Here is a 19910-nt window from a genome sequence, read left to right on the forward strand (position 1 = left end):
AATGTATACGCTCCAAATCAACTCCAAGCCCCTTTTTTCCACTCCCTAAACGGTCTATTGGCCCTACACAGACGCGGTAACGTGGTTTTGGGAGGGGACTTTAATGTGACTCTAGATAGTGCCCTGGACAGATCTAAACCTCTACCCCGATCTCTGCGCTCCTCTCACACGCGTAACGCGGCTGCTTTAAATCTCCTGCTCTCACGACATCTTCTCTTCGATGCGTGGAGAGTGAAAGAGGCGAACGCTAAGGATTACACATACTATTCCCCCATATATGATGTTTACACAAGACTGGACATGATATTTCTAAGCTCGGAGCCTGCTCAATGTATCCTTGACACCTCCATCCACCCTAACACGTGGTCAGACCACGGACCGTTTACTGTGGACGTCGCGGGTCCGCGCCCTCCTGATCGCCACCCTGTGTGGAGGCTGAACGACAGGCTCCTTCTCAATCCCCAAACGAAAGCTCACATAGCCGCTGAACTCTCCCACTACTTTGAGACAAACACATCACCGTCTGTCTCGCCTATGTTATTATGGGACGCCCACAAGGCAGTAATCCGGGGTTGCTTGATCAGTGCCTCCTCTTATAATAAGAGGACCAGATCCAAACGCATTCGGGAGCTCTCGAACTTGATCGCCTCCCTCTCACTGAAACATAAAACGACTGGCTCCGAAGCAGATCTCTCATCCTTGACCACGGCCAGGGGGGAACTGAATATGCTCCTGACGGCCAAGGTGGAATCCAACTTGAAATGGCTCAATCAAACCTTTTATGAAAAAGGGGATAAAGCTGATCGACTACTAGCCTCAAGACTTAGGGCTAAACTTGCGAGAAACAACGTCTTATCTATCCAGTCTTCCCCGGGCAAGAAAACAGCGGATCCCAAACGTATTACTGAAACTTTTTCTCGCTTCTACGAAAAGTTGTACAATGCCCATGGGCCCACTCAATCGAATCCGGACTTTTTCGGGGCCATACGTACCTTCCTATCCCACTGCCAACTCCCTTGCTTGAGCCCATCGGTTGCCGCAGAATTAAACTCAAAGATCACCGAAGAAGAAATTGCTTCCGTGGTCAAAGCCCTACAACCTACCAAAGCACCTGGTCCGGATGGCTTTACGGCCGCCTATTACAAGACTTTTCTCCCCCAGCTTACGCCCCACCTTTTATTCCTCTTCAACGCTGTCTTACAGGGAGCTTCTTTCTCCAAATCGGCACTAGAGGCTAAGATAATAGTTATTCCCAAGGACGGCAAGGATGCATCCAATTGCGCTAATTACAGACCTATCTCGCTACTTAACTCGGATGTCAAGATCTACGCAAAAATCCTGGCCCTCCGATTGAATAGCGTATTGCCCCATCTTATCCATAATGACCAGGTGGGATTTATCCCCGGTCGCCAAGCTCGAGACAACACGAGGCGCGTTATTAGTCTTGCTCACCACATCAATCTTACACGTACTCCTGCTCTTATGCTTTCTCTGGACGCAGAGAAAGCATTTGACAGGATAGGATGGCCATTTTTGTTCGAAACTCTTGCTCACTTTGGTTTCCAGGGAGAATTCCTCACGGGAATCCAGGCCTTATACTCGAACCCTTCCGCCAGAGTTTCTGTAAATGGGGTGCAGTCGGACCCTCTGGACATCTCCAACGGTACTAGACAGGGTTGCCCACTCTCGCCGCTGATCTTTGCCCTAGTAATAGAGCCACTAGCGGCCCGTATACGAGCCTCGCCCGACATTGGAGGGCTGGAGGTGGGGGGGTCTGTCTACAAGATCTCTCTGTTCGCAGATGATGTTCTTCTATCGCTTTCCTCACCGCACACTTCTCTGCCGAACCTTTTTGACCTCCTATCTGAATATGGCCATGTCTCGGGTTACAAAGTCAACTGGTCCAAAACGGAAGCTCTTCCCTTCCACATCCCTCCTCCTCGACTGTCCCACATGCAAACCGACTTCAGATTCTCCTGGTGCGCTTCTAAAATCCGTTACCTGGGGATCTTTATTACGCGCCAATACGGAGACTTATATAAGGAAAACTTCACACCATTGCTTAGGAACCTTAAAGCCGACCTCCACAAATGGAAATCACTGATCATCTCCTGGCTGGGTCGTATCATAGCTCTGAAAATGAACATTATCCCCTGCCTACTATATTTGTTCCAGACGCTGCCAGTAAGGGTCCCGGACTATGTACTGGCACAGGTCCACTCCTGGCTGCTCCGCTTTGTGTGGAGAGGTAAGGTCCCCAGGATAGGTTTCTCTACTCTGCGCAAATCGGTACAAGATGGAGGCAGAGGCTTCCCGGATATCCGTCTTTATTATTTGGCCACCCATCTCAGCCAGGCGGTGACCTGGTTTGCCCCCCCGCAGTCAATACGCTGGCTCCAACTGGAGACGGAGCTTAGCCGTATCCCATCGTTGTCGTCCCTACTTTTATCCCCTCCTAGAACTAGATCTCCTCATCTGCAAATGCACCCCGTGCTGGAATTCACTTGCCAGATTTGGGATTATAGCACGCGTCACTTTCACCTGTTGTCATCTCCCTCCGCGCTTACCCACTTCTGGGACAACCCTTCATTTGCTCCGGGACAGTCATTGACCCGCTCGCGTCCATGGTTGGAACGGAATATCCGCTTTGTCATGGACGTGCTCACCGAGAGTTCCTGTGCGCCTCTACCGGATATCATGTCGAATTTTGACTTCCCGGAGGCGAACCCTTTCACCTATCTCCAGATGAGGCATTTTGTCGCTTCTTTAACGAGCTCATCCCCGTTCCAACCTCTCACCACTCTGGAATCCTACTGCTACCACAAACCGCTCGCACGCGGAATCATATCCCAACTGTACTCTCTTCTCCAGACATGGGACCAGACGACGACCCCGGCTTTCATACTCCAGTGGGAACGGGACCTTGGCCCGGTGCCTGATGACTATGATTGGTCGGATATCTTCACTGCAGTCGCGAAGTCCTCTATCTCAACCCTAGTCAAGGAAAACGCATATAAAATTTTGTACAGGTGGTATCTTGTCCCCTCTAGACTCCACAAAATGTTCCCCTCCTCTTCACCCATGTGCTGGAGAGAATGCGGCGAGCACGGCTCATTCCTCCATATTTGGTGGACGTGTCCTAAAATTATGCTATATTGGGACGCAGTCGCACACCTGATGAGCACGGTACTCCAGTCCCAGGTTAAAAAAGATCCCTGGTCCTTCCTACTAGGCCTTCCCATTGCTAACACACCTCCAAACTCCAATAAACTACTGACGCAGATCCTAAATGCGGCCAGGTGCTCAATTGCCCTCCAATGGAAACAGAAGGAGCCCCCCCATATGAAGCAGGTCATCAACAAAATATGGTACCTCGCAAGCATGGAAAAAATCACAGCATACCTTCATAATAGGTCTTACCAGTTTCTCCTGAGTTGGGAATTATGGTTTGGCTCTCAGGCTCCCGCAGGGGGTTTATGTTCCCCTGAGGGCCCGACGACTCTCCTACTATGATCTCAGTAATCTCTTCACCCGACTAGTAGATATAGGCCTACCTGTAATCCCTCCTCTTCGTGTCCCTCATGTAGCACCTTACCTCTTGATACTAACGCCCTGCACTAGGTTGGCGGAACGCGGGGGCGTACTGGCGGTACCTCCACCCCTGTCTTTTCCTCCCCCCAGTCTGTTCCCTCCCCATCTCTGACCGTTTCCCCTTCTTTCTCTTCATGCTCTCTCCCTCTTCTGTATTATCCCTTATATTGCTATAGTTAAGAGTCTAATCCCCGGCTCCCTCCCGTCTGATTAGCCCCCATTCACCCTCTGACATGTATCACCGCTGTTTCTCGTTCTTACAAATGTACGGTTAATGGCCCTTATTTTGATTATTTCTCCACATGTCGGGATCCGCTTGTTCTTTATATTAAGGTTACATCTCTGCCTTTGATAAGATATTGTGACAAATAGCAGTTCACCCCACGTGAGGTGGGGAGCTGTTGTGACATTTATAACCTGAAAATTAAAATAAACAATTTAAAAAAAAAAAAAATTGCAAGCACTCTGCTCCTGTATGTTGTAAAATATAGGGGTGCTGCTGGCCCTGTATTTGTAAAAATTCAGGGGTGCAGTTGTTAAAAATTAAAAGCACACTGCTCCTGTATGTTGTAAAATATAGGGTTGCTGCTTACCCTGTATGTTGTAAAAATTCAGGGGTGCAGTTATTAAAAATTACAACCACACTGCTTCTGTATGTTGTAAAATATAGGGGTGCTGCTGTTCAGATAACATTACACTGGTCCTGTATGCTGTAAGAATACATGGGTGCTGTGGAAATAAAGGGGCACTGTTCTGTATGCTGTAATAATAAAGGGGTGCTGTCCTGTGAAATGGAGAACAACAATTTGGAGGAAAAAATGGTGGAAGATCAGGAACCACTTCCAGTTTCTAGTACTAGTGTTGAAGCTGCTGCTGCCACCAGTCATGACATTGATGATGCAATTCCATCAACATTGTCTTCTAAGGCCGATACCCAATGTCATAGAGGGCATGTAATATCCAAGAAGAAACAATTAATAATCAGAAAAAAAAGAAACTGTGGAGGAAGAGTGAGGATTCTGATGGTGATGTGGTTTGTTTGAATAAGGCACCAGTGGAGATAGTTGTTGTACATGGAATGAGAAAGCCCATTGTCATGCCTGGGCAAAATACCAAAAAAAGCAAGCTCTTCGGACAACAGGTGTCAAGCCGTGTGTTGCCTTTGTCAATCTATAATAAGAAGGGGTAAGGACGTTAACCACCTGGAAACATTCTCCCTTTTATGTCACCTGCAGCGCATTCATCGGAAGTCAGTGTCAAGTTCAGAAACTTTGGGTAAGAGCATAAGCAGTCCACTGACACCTAAATCCCTTCTTCCTCTAGTACCAAAGCTCCTGCAAACCACACCACCAACTCCCTCAACGTCAATTTCCTCCTCAGTTAGGAACGAAAGTAGTCTTGCAGGCCATGTCACTGGCATGACTGACGAGTCCTCTCCTAACCGGGATTCCTTCGGAGGACCCTTGAGTGGTACGCCTACTGCCGCTGCTGCAGATGCTGTTGTTGCTGCTGGGAGTCGATCGTCATCCCAGAGGGGAAGTCGGAAGACCACTTGTACTACTTCAACTAAGCAATTGGCTGTCCAACAGTCCTTTGTGAGGAAGATGAAATATGACAGCAGTCACCCTGTGGCAAAGCAGATTACTGAGGCCATAACAACTATGCTGGTGTTAGACGTGCATCCGGTATCCGCCATTAGTGCAATGGGATTTAGACAGTTGATGGACGTACTGTGTCCCCAGTACCAAATCCCATCTAGATTCCACTTCACTAGTAAAGTGATTCCCGAACTGTACAGGGACATTAAGCAAAGTGTCCTCAGTGTCCTGAAAAATGCGGTTGTACCCACTGTCCACTTAACCATGGAAATGTGGACAAGTGGAGCAGGGCAAACTAAGGACTACATGACTGTGACAACCCACTGGGTAGATGTATTGCCTCAGCAACAACAGCAGCGGCACCAGTAGCAACATTTCACAAATAACAACTCGTTACTAGGCAGGCTATGCTGTGTATCACCGGTTTCCGTAAGAGGCACACCGCTGACAACCTCTTACGGAAACTGAGGGACATCAGATAGTTAAAATACAAAATGTGTAATTGAATTCGGGCATATCATAGCACTGCAAATAAAAAATTAAATAAAAAGTTCCATAAACCTTATATGATGCAAATTTGTTTTGCCAGTACTCAAATGAAAACAGTTCATCCCCAAGAGTGCTGCCACAGTCCAGGAACAATTGTTAGCGAATGGAATAAGTACCAACTGCTGTTGGAAGTGACCTTACGTGGCTTGGTTCAAGATGCTACTTGGTCCAATTAGTTGCTCAGGTCCAATGGTGTAGATCTCACCTTGAAAAAGCTGTGTGGAACAGCAAAACGCGTCGGTGGGCTAGCTGGACTCTGTTTCTTCATCTCCACACTTAAAGCCTAGAAGTCTGATATAGGAACCCCTTCCATCTGCGAATTGGATATCTAAGGTATATAAGGTTTATGGAACTTTTTATTTAATTTTTTATTTGCAGTGCTATGATATGCCCGAATTCAATTACACATTTTGTATTTTAACTATCTGTTGCAACCGTATTTCTTAAATCATTCTATTAAAATCGTGATACATTTAATATCCAGTTTCCAAGCGCTAATTTTTATTCTCTTTGCGGGGCCTAACTAACCCCAATGTATTAGCAGCTTTAAGTAAAGCATCTCATTACTAGCGCCAAAGGTATTACTTGGTAATCCATTTTCTCACTTATACAATATAGGCAAAGCAGGAGGAATGCACCTGACTCACGCGCAGTGGAGAATGATTTCCATGTTGTGCAAGGTTCTCCAACCCTTCGAACTTGCCACACGTGAAGTAATTTTAGACACTCCCAGCTTAAGTCAGGTCATTCCTCTCATCAGGCTTTTGCAGAAGCAGCTGGAGAAATTGAAGGAGGAGCTAAGACAGTGATTCCGCAAAGTATGTGGGACTTGTGGATGGAGCCCTTCTTTCGCTTTGCCAGGATTAAAGGGTGGTCAGTCTGTTGAAATCAGAGCACTACATTTTGGCCACCATGCTCGATCCTAGGTTTAAAGCCTACGTTGTATCTCTCTTTCTGCAGAGGTGCAAAGACCTGCTGGTGAGAAAATTGTTAAGTCAAGCGGAACGTGACTCATCAACAGCTCCTCCTTCATTTTCTCCTGCAACTGGGGCTGTGAGGAAAAGGATAAAATTTCCTTGCCCACCCACTGGCGGTGATACAGGCAGTCAGGAGCAAGTGTTGACATCTGGTCCGGACTGAAGGACCTGCCAACGATTACTGACACGTCTACTGTCACTGCATATGATGCTGTTACCATTGAAAAAATGGTGGAAGATTATATCAGTGACAGCATCCAAGTAGGCATGTCAGACAGTCCGTATGTATACTGGCAGGATAAAGAGGCAATTTGGAGGCCCTTGCACAAACTGGCTTTATTTTACCTAAGTTGTTCTTCCCCTCCTGTGTGTACTCTGAAAGAGTGCTTAGTGCAACCGGTAACCTTGTCAGCGATCGGCATAGGAGGTTACTGCCACAAAATTTGGAGAAGATAATGTTCATCAAAAGGAATTATAAATTCCTCCAGGAAGACCTTTACCAGCAATTGCCTCCAGAAAGTACACAGGGACCAGTGATGGTGGATTCCAGTGGGGATTAATTAATACTCTGTGAGGAGGAGGATGTACACACTGAAAGGGGCGAGGAGTTGGAGGATGAGGACGACATTTTGCCTCTGTAGATCCAGTTTGTGCAAGGAGAGATTAATTGCTTCTTTTTTGGTGGGGGGATTAATTGCGTCTTTTTTTTGTGGGGGCCCAAATAAACCAATAATTTCAGCCACAGTCGTGTGGCAGACCCTGTCACTGAAATGATTGGTTTGTTAAAGTGTGCATGTCCTGTTTATACAATATAAGGGTGGGTGGGAGGGCCCAAGGACAATTCCATCTTGCACCTTTTTTTTTCCTTTGTATTATGTGCTCTTTGGGGCCTAGTTTTTAAAACTGCCATCCTGTCTGCCACTGCAGTGCCACTCCAGACATCTCTGACCCTTTTTTATATGTCCTGGACAAGGCTGATAAAGAAGGCAAGGCCATCTCATTAGTTGAGTCACTGGTGGCATCTAAATTTGCTTTGCTCAAAGCAATCAGCAGAGCACCTTTCATTATAGGGCAAACCTTTAACTATGTTACTAACTTTCATAGAGCATATTGGCTTTTTAAAGCCTGTCTCTCAAGCCTTTCTCCTAAAGCTATTGATTTTTCAAATGTATTTTGCCCTGTATTTATTAAGGAGGTCCAATAGCAATATAAAGTTAGGAAGTATTTTTCCAACTCTCAGCCTAAGAATCATGAGGTCAGAAAGATGCCCTTTCTCCAGGCTTCTAGCAGTGCCTCTCTTCAACTAGGTCTTTATTTATATACTAGCCTGACAAATTTGAATTGGAGATGGCTTCAGCCATCATCAAATCATATTAGTCATTACTTAATTTTCCGATTCCATGCTTCATGAATAATATTTACTGACACCTGCCAAGAGGTATTCATCTATATAAGCCAATTCATCCTAGATATTCTGAAACTTTGGATATTGATACTTTTTTTGGCAAAACTACATGTGTTGATGTAAGCAAAAACGGACTTAAAGTTGTAGGCAATTTGTAAATCACTTGTTAAGTTTGAGTTAATTGTAGGAACAACCATGATTAATGTCACATGTATTTCTTTCTGAATTAGCTTTGCATACATGTAATACATACATGTACTGTAGCAGCAAGCTTGGTATGAAGCTCTGAGAAGCTCACCTCCTTATTGGCTCTAGTCTTCTTAGTTTGGGAGAGGAGGGGGCGGTAAGACTAATTTTAATTATATATCCGATCCATGACTAAATCAGACACCACAAGGGTTTTACATGATTTAAAATGGCCACACAAAAATTTCAAGCATGGATAAATTTATGTCATCAGAGACGATACAGATCATAACATTTGTCTTGTTTTTCTATGTACTTGTCTCTCACTGCTCCTTATTGACAAGTGGAAATATAAAATAAACAGTATGTTTGATAACTATGAATGGCTATTGTAGAGGCTAAATACAGTAATGAACTCAAGTTAATCATAGTGTGTTATTGTATATTTTATTACTTCAGGAAAAGATTCTGAACAGGACAATTTTTTTCATAACAAATATTTGAACATATTTAGATTTTGCTCGAGTCATTCTGTATGGCTAACAGTGAAAGTGCTTGTATTATGTTGATCAGATCACATTTTTAGTCATCGGAAATTGTTTTTAGAATATTTCAGATTTTTTTGTGGATAGGTTTTAAAACTGGATTTCCTTAGACGTGTAATAGATCTAATTTTATATATGGGGACCACCACTTTGCTGAGACATTTCTTTTTTATAAGGCAGTGTTTTGTTCCATTTTGGGAAATCAATATGGATGCTGTCCAAGATTCACTGTCAAGGCCCAGTTGGAATCTGCAGTGTCCCTTAATCATTGACATTGCAGACTCCTACCAAGCAACCTTGTCAGCCATGTATGATTATATCACAAAGTTGATAACCTAAAACTTTTACCATATTCTTAAAAAAGAGTAAAATGAATATATAAGGAGAAAGGACCTACAATACACTTGTTACCAGATTAAAAAGCCCAGCCACATATCAGTCACTAGAGTGGGTGTCTTGCCAGAGCTGGCGAGGAGGGCGGGGGGGGGGGGGGGGGGATGGGGGGGTTGGGGGGATCAGCAGCAGGTACTAATTACCCAGTCCCAGGCTTGTTGGAGGATATTTCTAATGGGTAATTAGTACTTTTTGACAAGTTTCTCAATAAGAAACATTTGGCCTAGGGGTGCTGTGGAAAACATGTTTAAAAAAAAATTTGTGAACCTTGGTTTTGGAGCCACTGGAGTAGAGCATAAATGACCTCACACATAAATTATCATGTCGACACTGAAGAAATTTTGGCACGATTAGAATGTCAACAAAATGTTCTTGATGGTCTAGCAGAGACTTACCTGATTTGCAAGATTTGGCGACTCCAGCTATGTCTTCCAGGTCATCTGATTGTGACTTCCAGTTGATCCTGTGGTTCTGGTGGAGAGTATCGCTAACCCTGCCCTTACTGTGTAGCCCTAACCAACCTTCCGCATTCTACCCTACCCCCCAGTGCCTAACTCTAACCCTTCCCTCCTATAACCTAACCCTAACTCTCCTCTGCAGTCTACCAACCCTTCAGTCCATGCAGAATATCGACATTTCACATGTCAACATTGTGAACATGTAAACATTCTGAATATGTCTACATTTATTATTTATTTATTTATTAACAGTTTCTTATATAGCGCAGCATATTCCATTGCGCTTTACAATTAGAACAACAGTAATAGAACAAAACTGAGCAAAAACAGACAGACATAGAGGTAGGAAGGCCCTGCTCGCAAGCTTACAATCTATAGATTAAACCATGTCGGCATCACAACTGTCAACATTGCGGTGTCGACATTCTGATTGCTGACATTATAAATATTGGCATGACTGCATACCAAGTACTCCACTCTCTAAATTACTCTGGGCATATACGATCAATGATATGTGTTGAAAACTGGGCAAATTTGTGGATCAGATTAATGTTATGAATGTTTGAATGCTTCATTCGATTATTATTGATCATGAAAATAATGGGACATTTATTATTTTTCAGAACTTTGCTGAAAATACCATGAATGAGCTACTTGGCTGGTATGGCTATGACAAGGTGGAGCTGAAAGAGGGAGAAGATATTGATTTTAACAATTACCATCCAGACGGGGAGGGACGGCAGCATATTTCTGTTCTCAAAGGTAATACATTTAAATAACAGTTTATCATAAGTGACCTCTAATGTCTTAAAAAATTACTCAACCTAAACCAAAAAAGAAATGTTGGGAATAAAAGAATGGCAACACCAAGTGGATCTTCTGACACCAGTTAGGGCCCTATGTCATTCTTCTCTCTAGACCTATGTTAATGATTCTCACAGGTGGACTTTAGGAGTGGGAAGTTTATATACGGTAGGAGGGCCATCAAAACATGCTCAGCATGTGTGACATACAGATGTGCCATACCTTGTCGGTAAGGCAGTAGTATGGCAAAAAAAAAAAATATATATATATATATATATACATGGTTTGTGAAGTAAATTGCGGCACTCCAAGTAGTAAAAATATAAGTTTTTGTGAAAAAACAGCGAGATATAATCATTCTGAAGCTGACGTTTCGGTGCCGCCCAGGTACCGTTTTCAAAGCTAACTAGAGTTGTAACAAAACATTTCTGGTTAGCTTTGAAAACGGTACCTGAGTGGCACAGAAACAACAGCTTCAGGATGATTATGTGACGCTGTTTTTTCACAAAAAATTATATTTTTCCTACTTGGAGTGCCGCAGTTTACTTCACAAACTGTTTAAATTTTTTACTTAGGGTACCCTTCTTATTTAATATTTCAAGCAACGAATGTTAGTTCATATACATGGATTTTATATATATATATATATATATATATATATATATGTAGATATATACTAGGGATTCGGCGACCAATGGTGTATCTTGTGGAATATACTTAGAAGACAACCTAGCTAATTTTCATAAAATATATATACATAAACTAGAGTGATACTTTTGTGCGGATTAAAAGGTAATTGACATGTTTATTTAACATACATTTTAACAGTAGCAATAAAAAATATATGAGGTAACAAATTGTTGTGTCACTGTATACAGACAGTTTTCACAAAAAAAGGGGAAAATTTTGCTTAAAAGGTTATATCATAAAAAATAGTAAAGTGCATGCGGATAGTAAGAAAAAAAGTTGATAAAAGGTAAAACATACAGGCAGTATATATGTAATCCTATATCATAAAATTTGTAAAAATAGTAAGAGCAATTTTAAAAGAATAGAGGCTTATCTCATTATGGAGGACCAAGGCAAGGCTACTCAACGCGTTTCGTCAATCTGACTTCATCAAGGAGTAAGTGTCCACTGAGGAACGCTGTCTTATATACCTGTCTTCATTACAGGTATCAATTGTGACCTCACTTCCTGTGTGGAAGTGGTCTGATTCAAGGATGGCTATAAATGTCTCAAAATAGTATGGGCAAATAGTGTGGCTCATACAAATAGTGATAAGATGGCAACAGTCATAAATATCTTTAAAAACGAGTCTTTAGTAGTCTATAAATGAAAGATGAATCCGGACTAGTCATTATGAGCACGTCCGCCACACTTCCTGTGTACACGGACGTGCTCTGCGCATGTGTGGCTGCCCCACTTCCGGTGACGCCTCACGGCGCTATTCCGCCACACTTCCGTCCGCGGACCTCCGTGTAGATTCCCCACCGCCTTCCTTGTACTCTGCAAGTTGTGCTGCATCTTGGGAATACTGTCGTCATCGTGCGATCACGTGGTACGGTCGCATGTCATTGGCGGCCATATTTCTGGAGTCCTGACAGCGCGGACTTCTTATATAATGTGTATTTACATCAATCCAGCTCCGGGATTAATAATAACATAAAGAAAAGAGAGGAATCAGTACATGGAAAACGGAGTGGTGATAATTGTAGGCCTATTTAAAAATAAAAATAAATAAATATTTTAATATAACTGTGTACTGCATTCATAGTGTGTTAATCATCACTCGCATGCTGAAGGTTTTTAATGCAGTTTGCAACTGCTACAGAATGCATGATATGTGCACATATAAAATACACTGAGGTCTTTAATTAGTGCATGTCAGAAAGGTTTTTTTTTAAATTTAAGGAATATATGAGGTAAGCATAAGCAGTAGAGTATTCCTGCGGTATTATTAGTCCCTTGGCGGGGGACCCCAATTTCCTGCATCTAGTGCTGCATCTAGCAATAAGGTTTCTTTAATAGAGCACTCTCTCTAAGTTACAGTATGTCATGCTAACAGCGAAGTTAGGTAAAGATACATCTGTATGGTGGGAGGTAAAAGCAAAGAGACAGGGCCAGATCATCCATCCATGGTGCCTGACTATGGCCCAGTGACAGCCAAGGGGCCCATCCCCATGATTTTCAGAATGTTGGGAGACTCTACTGAAGGTAGACTAATCTCCCAGAGTGACTCCAAGGCCTCCTCCACCAGCCCTGCTCCCATCCTTGCTCCTCTGCAGCCTGCTCTCCCACCCTGAAACATCAAATTTGACTGACAGTTTTTGCTACAGTGGCCAGGAGCTGTAGATACAATTGAGTTAAAACTGGACTGAGAGGAACCCAGCAAGGATGGCTCACCAGGGCTCAACCCCGCAAACCCCTAGGTTCTAACGTGCTACACATAATGGAGGGTGCACAGGCTGGGGCCCGTCCCCTCACACACGGCATCATCAGAGTTTTTCAAATATGCTCGGTGGTCAGAGTTCCCTTCTCTTCCTGACAGGCTGGCTGGCGATGTTCATCTTGGGGGACAAGCACAGAATGTGGCCCCAGCCTTTCTAACTGAAAATCAACATAAAAATGGGTGTGGTTTGTGTAATGTTGGTGAGGTTTAAATAGGCACTTAAATATGAAAATGTTAAATAGCTAAATACAACACTTACCAGCACCACTGGTTAAATCAGAGTCTATTCTAGTGGTTTCTATAAAATACAGATAACATTACAATAACCTCCTCACAAACCACAACATATTCTAGAGACAGATAGTGGCAGAAGTACCGGAGACAGTGGAGTCAGCTGCCGCCGGGCGCCACCCCTGAAGGGGCACCTCCTCCATCGCTCTAGTATCAGGGATAGATTACCTGCAGTATGAGTCCGGGGGAGGATTGGGGGGGCGGGTCACCTGTGGAGCCTGAAGCTCCTTGAGCGGTCAGTGCCTCCATACAGGGGGCATGGTGAAGGCGGAGCGGCACTCACGGCTCCCGCTATGCCCACACTACGCTGCTAGTATGGAGGCACTGATCAAGGTTTTGTGTGCTTTAGAATAATCAAGTGATCTTCCCCGCGGTGGAATGAGGTCGGTGTCAGTAAGGACTATGAGTGAATACTGTAGGGTGTGGACAAGAACAGTTTGGGGAGAGCTGTGTCTGGGGTATGTGTGTTAAGGGAATCTGAGCGAGGGTGGTACACTGCATGTGCTTGATGAGAGGGAAACTGAGGGAGGGGAGCTGTGTATGTGTGAGGAAACCAGCTATGTGAGGGAAATCTGTGTGAGGAAAGGGATCTGAGTGTGGAGGGAGAGCTGTGTCTGTGCAGGGGATCTGTGTTAGGGATGGGGGAGAGCTGTGTGTGTGTGTGGGTGTGTGTGGGGGGATCTATGGGAGGGAGGGGGGAGAACTGTGTGGGGGGGATCTGTATGAGAAAGGGGGAGAGCTGTGTGTGTGTGTGTGTGAGGGATCTGTGTGATGGCGGGGGGCTGAAGATGATGCGCTGTGTGTGTTTGATGGGAGGCGAGCTGAGTGTCAGAGGAGAGGTGTGTTTGTGGGGGGGGATGTCTGTGTGAGGAAGGGACAAACATGTGGGGAGGGTCTGTGAGGGGGGAGAGCTGTGTGTGTGGGGGGTTCTGTGTGAGTTAAGGACAGCTATGTGGGGGGCTCTGAGTGAGGGTGGCGCACTATATGTGTTTGAGGAGAATTCAGTGAGTGTGGGGAGCTCTGTATGTGTAGGGGGTCTGTGTGAGGAAGGGGTAGCTATGTGAGTGGGGATAGCTGTGAGTGTAGGGGGTCTGTATGAAGAGGGGAAAGCTATATTAGGGAGGGATCTGAGTTAGGGGTGAGACCTGTATGTGTATGTTTGTATATATACATTAATATTGAGCCTGAGGTGGTATATTGGAGGGAGAGGGGGGGGGGGGGGGGTCTTAAAGTGGCCCAATAGAGGCATATTCTATTTTAGTGTCTTTTTTAAGGGGGGCAAATATACTACATGTAAAAGCAAATATACTACATATACACCAACTGCTTCAGAGTAAAATTATAACAATGGGGGGAGGGGGGGGGGTGACACACATTAGTCCGGGGCCCCCTGACTCAGGGGCCCCCTGTGCCTGCCGTTTGCATGATTATTATTTTTTGTTCAGAGATGGAGACAGCCTTTTCTCCATCCCTACTCCAGCCATGGCCACTGTAAGCATGATCGATGCAGCTGCGCATACAGGCTGCTTCTCACAGACAGTCAGACAGAGTCGGACAAGAGAGAGCCAGTCCAGGGGATGGGCGCCAGAGCTGAGCAGGGCTTTGTTGGAGCAGAAGTAGGTCAGCACCTTGGACAGCGGTTCCCGGCTACACTACAGCTCCGACAGTCGCAGTGTCGGCTCCCCGGGCACTCTGCTCTTATTGGCCCTCATTCCGAGTTGATCGCTCGGTAATTTTCTTCGCATCGCAGTGAAATTCCGCTTAGTACGCATGCGCAATATTCGCACTGCGACTGCGCCAAGTAATTTTACAATGAAGATAGTATTTTTACTCACGGCTTTTTCTTCGCTCTGGCGAACGTAGTGTGATTGACAGGAAATGGGTGTTACTGGGCGGAAACACAGCGTTTTCGGGGCGTGTGGATAAAAACGCTACCGTTTCCGGAAAAAACGCAGGAGTGGCCGGAGAAACGGGGGAGTGTCTGGGCGAACGCTGGGTGTGTTTATGACGTCAAACCAGGAACGACAAGCACTGAACTGAACGCAGATGCCGAGTAAGTCTGAAGCTACTCTGAAACTGCTAAGTAGTTTGTAATCGCAATATTGCGAATACATCGGTCGCAATTTTAAGAAGCTAAGATACACTCCCAGTAGGCGTAGGCTTAGCGTGAGCAACTCTGCTAAATTCGCCTTGCGAGCAATCAACTCGGAATGAGGGCCATTATCCCAATTTTTGAGGGTAATTCAGAGTTGATCGCAGCAGCAAATTTGTTAGCAGTTGGGCAAAACCATGTGCACTGCAGTATAACAGGTACAGGGAGAGTTAGATTTGGGAGGGTTATTTTGTTTCTGTGCAGGGTAAATACTGGCTGCTTTATTTTTATACTGCAATTTAGATTTCAGTTTGAACACATCCCACCCAAATCTAACTCTCTCTGTACCTGTTATATCTGCCCCACCTACAGTGCACATGGTTTTGCCCAACTGCTAAAAAAAATTGCTGCTGCGATCAACTCCGAATTAGGCCCTTTGTCTTCTGTTTTGGGTTGGTGCTCCGAAAGGCATCAAGATTCCTCCGAAAAGGCAGACAGGAGGAACGGCCACATCTGAGTCTGCTGGTGGCCAGGTAGCGCCTGGTGGCGGCCGGTGCCCTGGGGGTGGTGATGGTGTTGCTGCTTGTCATTCTCATCCTGGTGCTGGTCAGCTCGGCGGGCACCTCCCCCCACTACGAGGTGCTGGGCACCTGCCGCATGGTCTGCGACCCCTATGGCACAAAGCACCCAAGCACTGCCACAGCGGAGCACCTTTTCCAGTCCCTGCCCACCTTAATCCAGGGGCTGAAAAGGGAGCCAGGGCAGCTGGGGGAAGGTTGGCCCCAGGGGTCCTCCTTGTCTTAAGGGACTCCTTGAGCCTTTATCCGGCTCTGCACATACCTCAAATCTGACTCCCCACACAGAGGAACACTCACCAACCTCCCTAAACCAGTTCTCTCCAGCCACCTGACCCCACCACATTACTACCTTTGCCTACATGATGATAGTCTCTAATTCTTTGCGCTACTGCTCACTGGTTGGCACCTGCCAGCTCCTCTCCATGGACAATATATTCCATAAGCTATAAATGTATAATTGTTTGTACTTCTTAAAATAATATTTGTAAAAGCTAGTGGGTAACTTCCTTAGGAACAGATATTACTAAAGTCCATTCCACCCTTCCAGCGGGTGTGACTCCTTTTTTGGCGAACACCTTATTTAACTTCTTCAGGGGTGTGACTTATATAAAACAACACATAAACTAAATTCCCATTTCTAGAATTGGGTGTTTGGCTGACATATTTTACATAAATATATGAGTACAAAACTCTTTCTAACGACCTTCAAAATATGTGTGACTTATTTACATTTATGGTAAATACTGTACATATGTAATAGTCTATTCTCAACCTTATATCACTATAAACATTATATTAATTATAATCACTGATCACATTTATAAAACTTACTTATTAACTATTTCATATAGTTCAAAAATATTTCAACAGAGATGATGTTTGTTAAATCAAAAAATACTTATTATTTCTAATTATTTAAAACCATATCAGATAAAATAGAAATAGCACAAAAATATTTAAACAGAGATATTTAAGATAAAAAAAATACTTTTTATTTCTAATTGCTACTAAATACAAACAATCACAGATTAAAAGAATCTAATAATGCAAGAGTTACATCTCTACAAACGATCCTCTCCTGTCAGCAGTGGCAGATTGGCCATAGGGTTCACCAGGAAAATTCCTGGTAGGCCAACGTGTCTGTGGGGCCTGTTTTATGTTTTGTCATGTGGCCCAACCCCCAGATGACAGGGAGCCCACCAGACTCATTACACTGCATTGTTTCCATTCATTCTGTTATTCCATCTCTGCAGTATAGCAACTCTGCCATCCGGTGATGCTGCCATGGCTACACGGTATGTTATACCTCTTGTCACTGGCGGATCTATAATGGGTGCAGTGTACCCATTTCTTCTATATACTTACCTTTCTGGTGTCCGGGTGTGGGTCCCCTCCTCTCCCGAGTCCCATAGCCGGCAGTCGCAGAAGTGCTGCTAGTGCTCTGTCTGAGTACCTAGAGACCCTGGCACAGTCTACAGCGCATGCACAGGTCTCCAAATAAATGGCCGCCGCCAGAGATTTGTGCAAGTTGGCGGCACTCTGAGGCTTTCAGTAATGCAAAAAAGTGCTGTTTGCATTACTGAATGCCTCCGAGTGCCGCCTACTTGTACATTGACATTGGGACAGCAATCTCCTGGAGGGTACCGGAGCATGTAACAGCATAAAATCTATGGCTAGTGCCGTATATTTGTTTCCAGTATCTAGATGTTCCCCCTAGGAAACAACATGCTCCCTATAGGAAACAACATGCTGCTTTGGTATATAAGTCCATATTACTATAGGATTACGTGATAGAAAATAGATTACAGTAGTAGTTCATGCAATAAATAGTCAATAAAAGTCATGTAAATAATTAACAATATGAAAGATTTGGAGAAAGACAATATTTTATAGCCACAAGGCCATCCATGGTAGTTTACAGAATTTGCAACAAATGTATCCTTTATGCTTTTCTGACGTTGGCAGTTATTTAGCACAAAAATAAAAAATAAAAATATATTTGATTTAAAATATATTCATTACTTGTCATTAGCACTGTTAGCATTATGAAATGTAACAATGACAGACATAAGCATAGAAACATCTGTCAGGTGCACAGTTAATGGACAATTACGTACCTGTTCCTTTTGTGTAAAGTGCTTACAGGACTTTCAGTTTTAACCTATGGGAATCATTTTTGACCATTTGTTGCTAGCAGGTGTAACTCAAGGTGATTAGTGACTTAAAGATGCAGTTACACTACACAAAAAGAGGCATTAGAATAGAACATGATAACTGCAGACATTAGTCTAAGACTAGTCATGGGTCTTCAACATGCGGCCCTCCAGCTGTTGTGGAACTACACATCCCAGCATGCCCTGCCTCAGTTTTAGCATGCCTTAATAGCAAAACTGTAGCCTGCTGGGATGTGTAGTTCCACAGCAGCTGGAGGGCCACAGGTTGAAGACCTATGGTCCAAGTCAATAGTAGTGCAGTCATTAAAAAATAAATAGTAGTTGATTATTTAATGTCAATCAAACGACAAGGTCCACTACCTGTATATTATGCAGCCACTAGAAAATGCCATTTTGATGAAGGGTAGAAGCTGACTAGCTTTCAATAACTTTGTATCTAGATAATGGCATTCAGCTACATTTTTTAACATATACATTTTTATTAGAGATTTTGAAAATAGAGCAAAAATTGGCCTTGATAAATCAAACAAAAAGTAGCAAGCATAAACAAAAATAATATACATACATAGCAACAAATCAAAATCAGCAGTAATACATTAATAACAAAAGGGACAACAGGGAGGAAGGGGAGACGGGGGAAAAGAGACAATCCAGATAGATGGGAGAAAATGAGGTATACTAAGGTAAATAAAAAGTCCAACACAATAAACACATTATGAAGGAAGGTTAGAAATATGACCAAATGAAGTTAAGTATGACTCAGCTGTACATGTCAATACCACATATCATTGTAACAACCCATTCCCTGCAGGTGGATTCTGTAATGGCTTGAAAGTAGAAAAATAGTCAAGTCACAACCTCCACTTAGTCAAAGGGGAGGCAGCTGAGGAGGAATAATTAAAGACAATAGTCTCCATATCATAGCTTCCTTGAACATACGCTATAATATTAGAAAGGACAGGCGGATCAGGATTTTTCCAGTATTGGGTGATGGGTTATCTGGTAGCGATAAAAATATGGGCAGTTACATATCTACAGTGTGGTTGAAGAGAGGAAGGATAGTGGTGATGTAAGGATGTCTCAAGCTCAAAAGGTATGTAGAAGGGTGCCAACCTCTCCACAATTTCTCCAACAGAGCCTAGGGGTGTTGTGCCAGAACCTATGCATGCGTTCGGTAATGAGATATATTCTCTGTGACAACTTAACAAGCATTTCTGAATGATTAATGCACTTAGACATTTTTAATATATTCTAAAATACTTTTTCCAACTCTTCATCTGATAAAGAAATCTACAGATCAACCTCCCAGTTGGCTTGAACCGGTAACCTATCTGTTTCACCAGGAGCTATGAGAATTTTATACCATGCTCAAATAGTACCTTTAGGGGATGGGTTGGATCAATTGAAGATTATAGAAGATGGAGGAGAGGCTAGGGCCAAGTGGTCTACATGAAGCGATTGAAGGAAATGGTGCACATGTAAATACTTATAAAAATCACAAATGGGAATATTGTATTGAGTTTGTAATTGTGCACATACCTTGACACCAGTGTTGTCGAATAGATCAAGACACTTAGTGAACCACAGGTCAAACCAGCATGACAGAGAGAGATCTGGGATCAATTTACCTACAGTTTTCAATGGTAACTGCGCTGAAGGCAACCCAATATTACCAGTGATTTTAACCATCGTATCCCAGGCATATAGTGAATTAAGAGTACTTCTCAGAATGGTAGGAGATCTAGAATCCAAGCAAAGGAGATCCTCCAAGGGGAAGGGGACAGACTGAGAGCTTTCAATGACCACCCAGGGTTTAG

General features: G+C 43.8%; 1 protein-coding gene across 1 annotated transcript in view; it reads left to right on the forward strand.

Moving 5' to 3' along the window:
* Positions 1 to 19910, forward strand: part of SOBP (sine oculis binding protein homolog) — a 267379-nt gene that overhangs the window by 46186 nt on the left and 201283 nt on the right. The window contains exon 2 of the mRNA XM_063917072.1: positions 10326 to 10464. Within this exon, the coding sequence (XP_063773142.1) occupies positions 10326 to 10464 (139 nt within the window). The remainder of the gene's footprint in view (positions 1 to 10325; positions 10465 to 19910) is intronic.

Source organism: Pseudophryne corroboree, chromosome 4, assembly GCF_028390025.1.
Source record: "Pseudophryne corroboree isolate aPseCor3 chromosome 4, aPseCor3.hap2, whole genome shotgun sequence".
Classification (NCBI taxonomy): Eukaryota; Metazoa; Chordata; class Amphibia; order Anura; family Myobatrachidae; genus Pseudophryne; species Pseudophryne corroboree.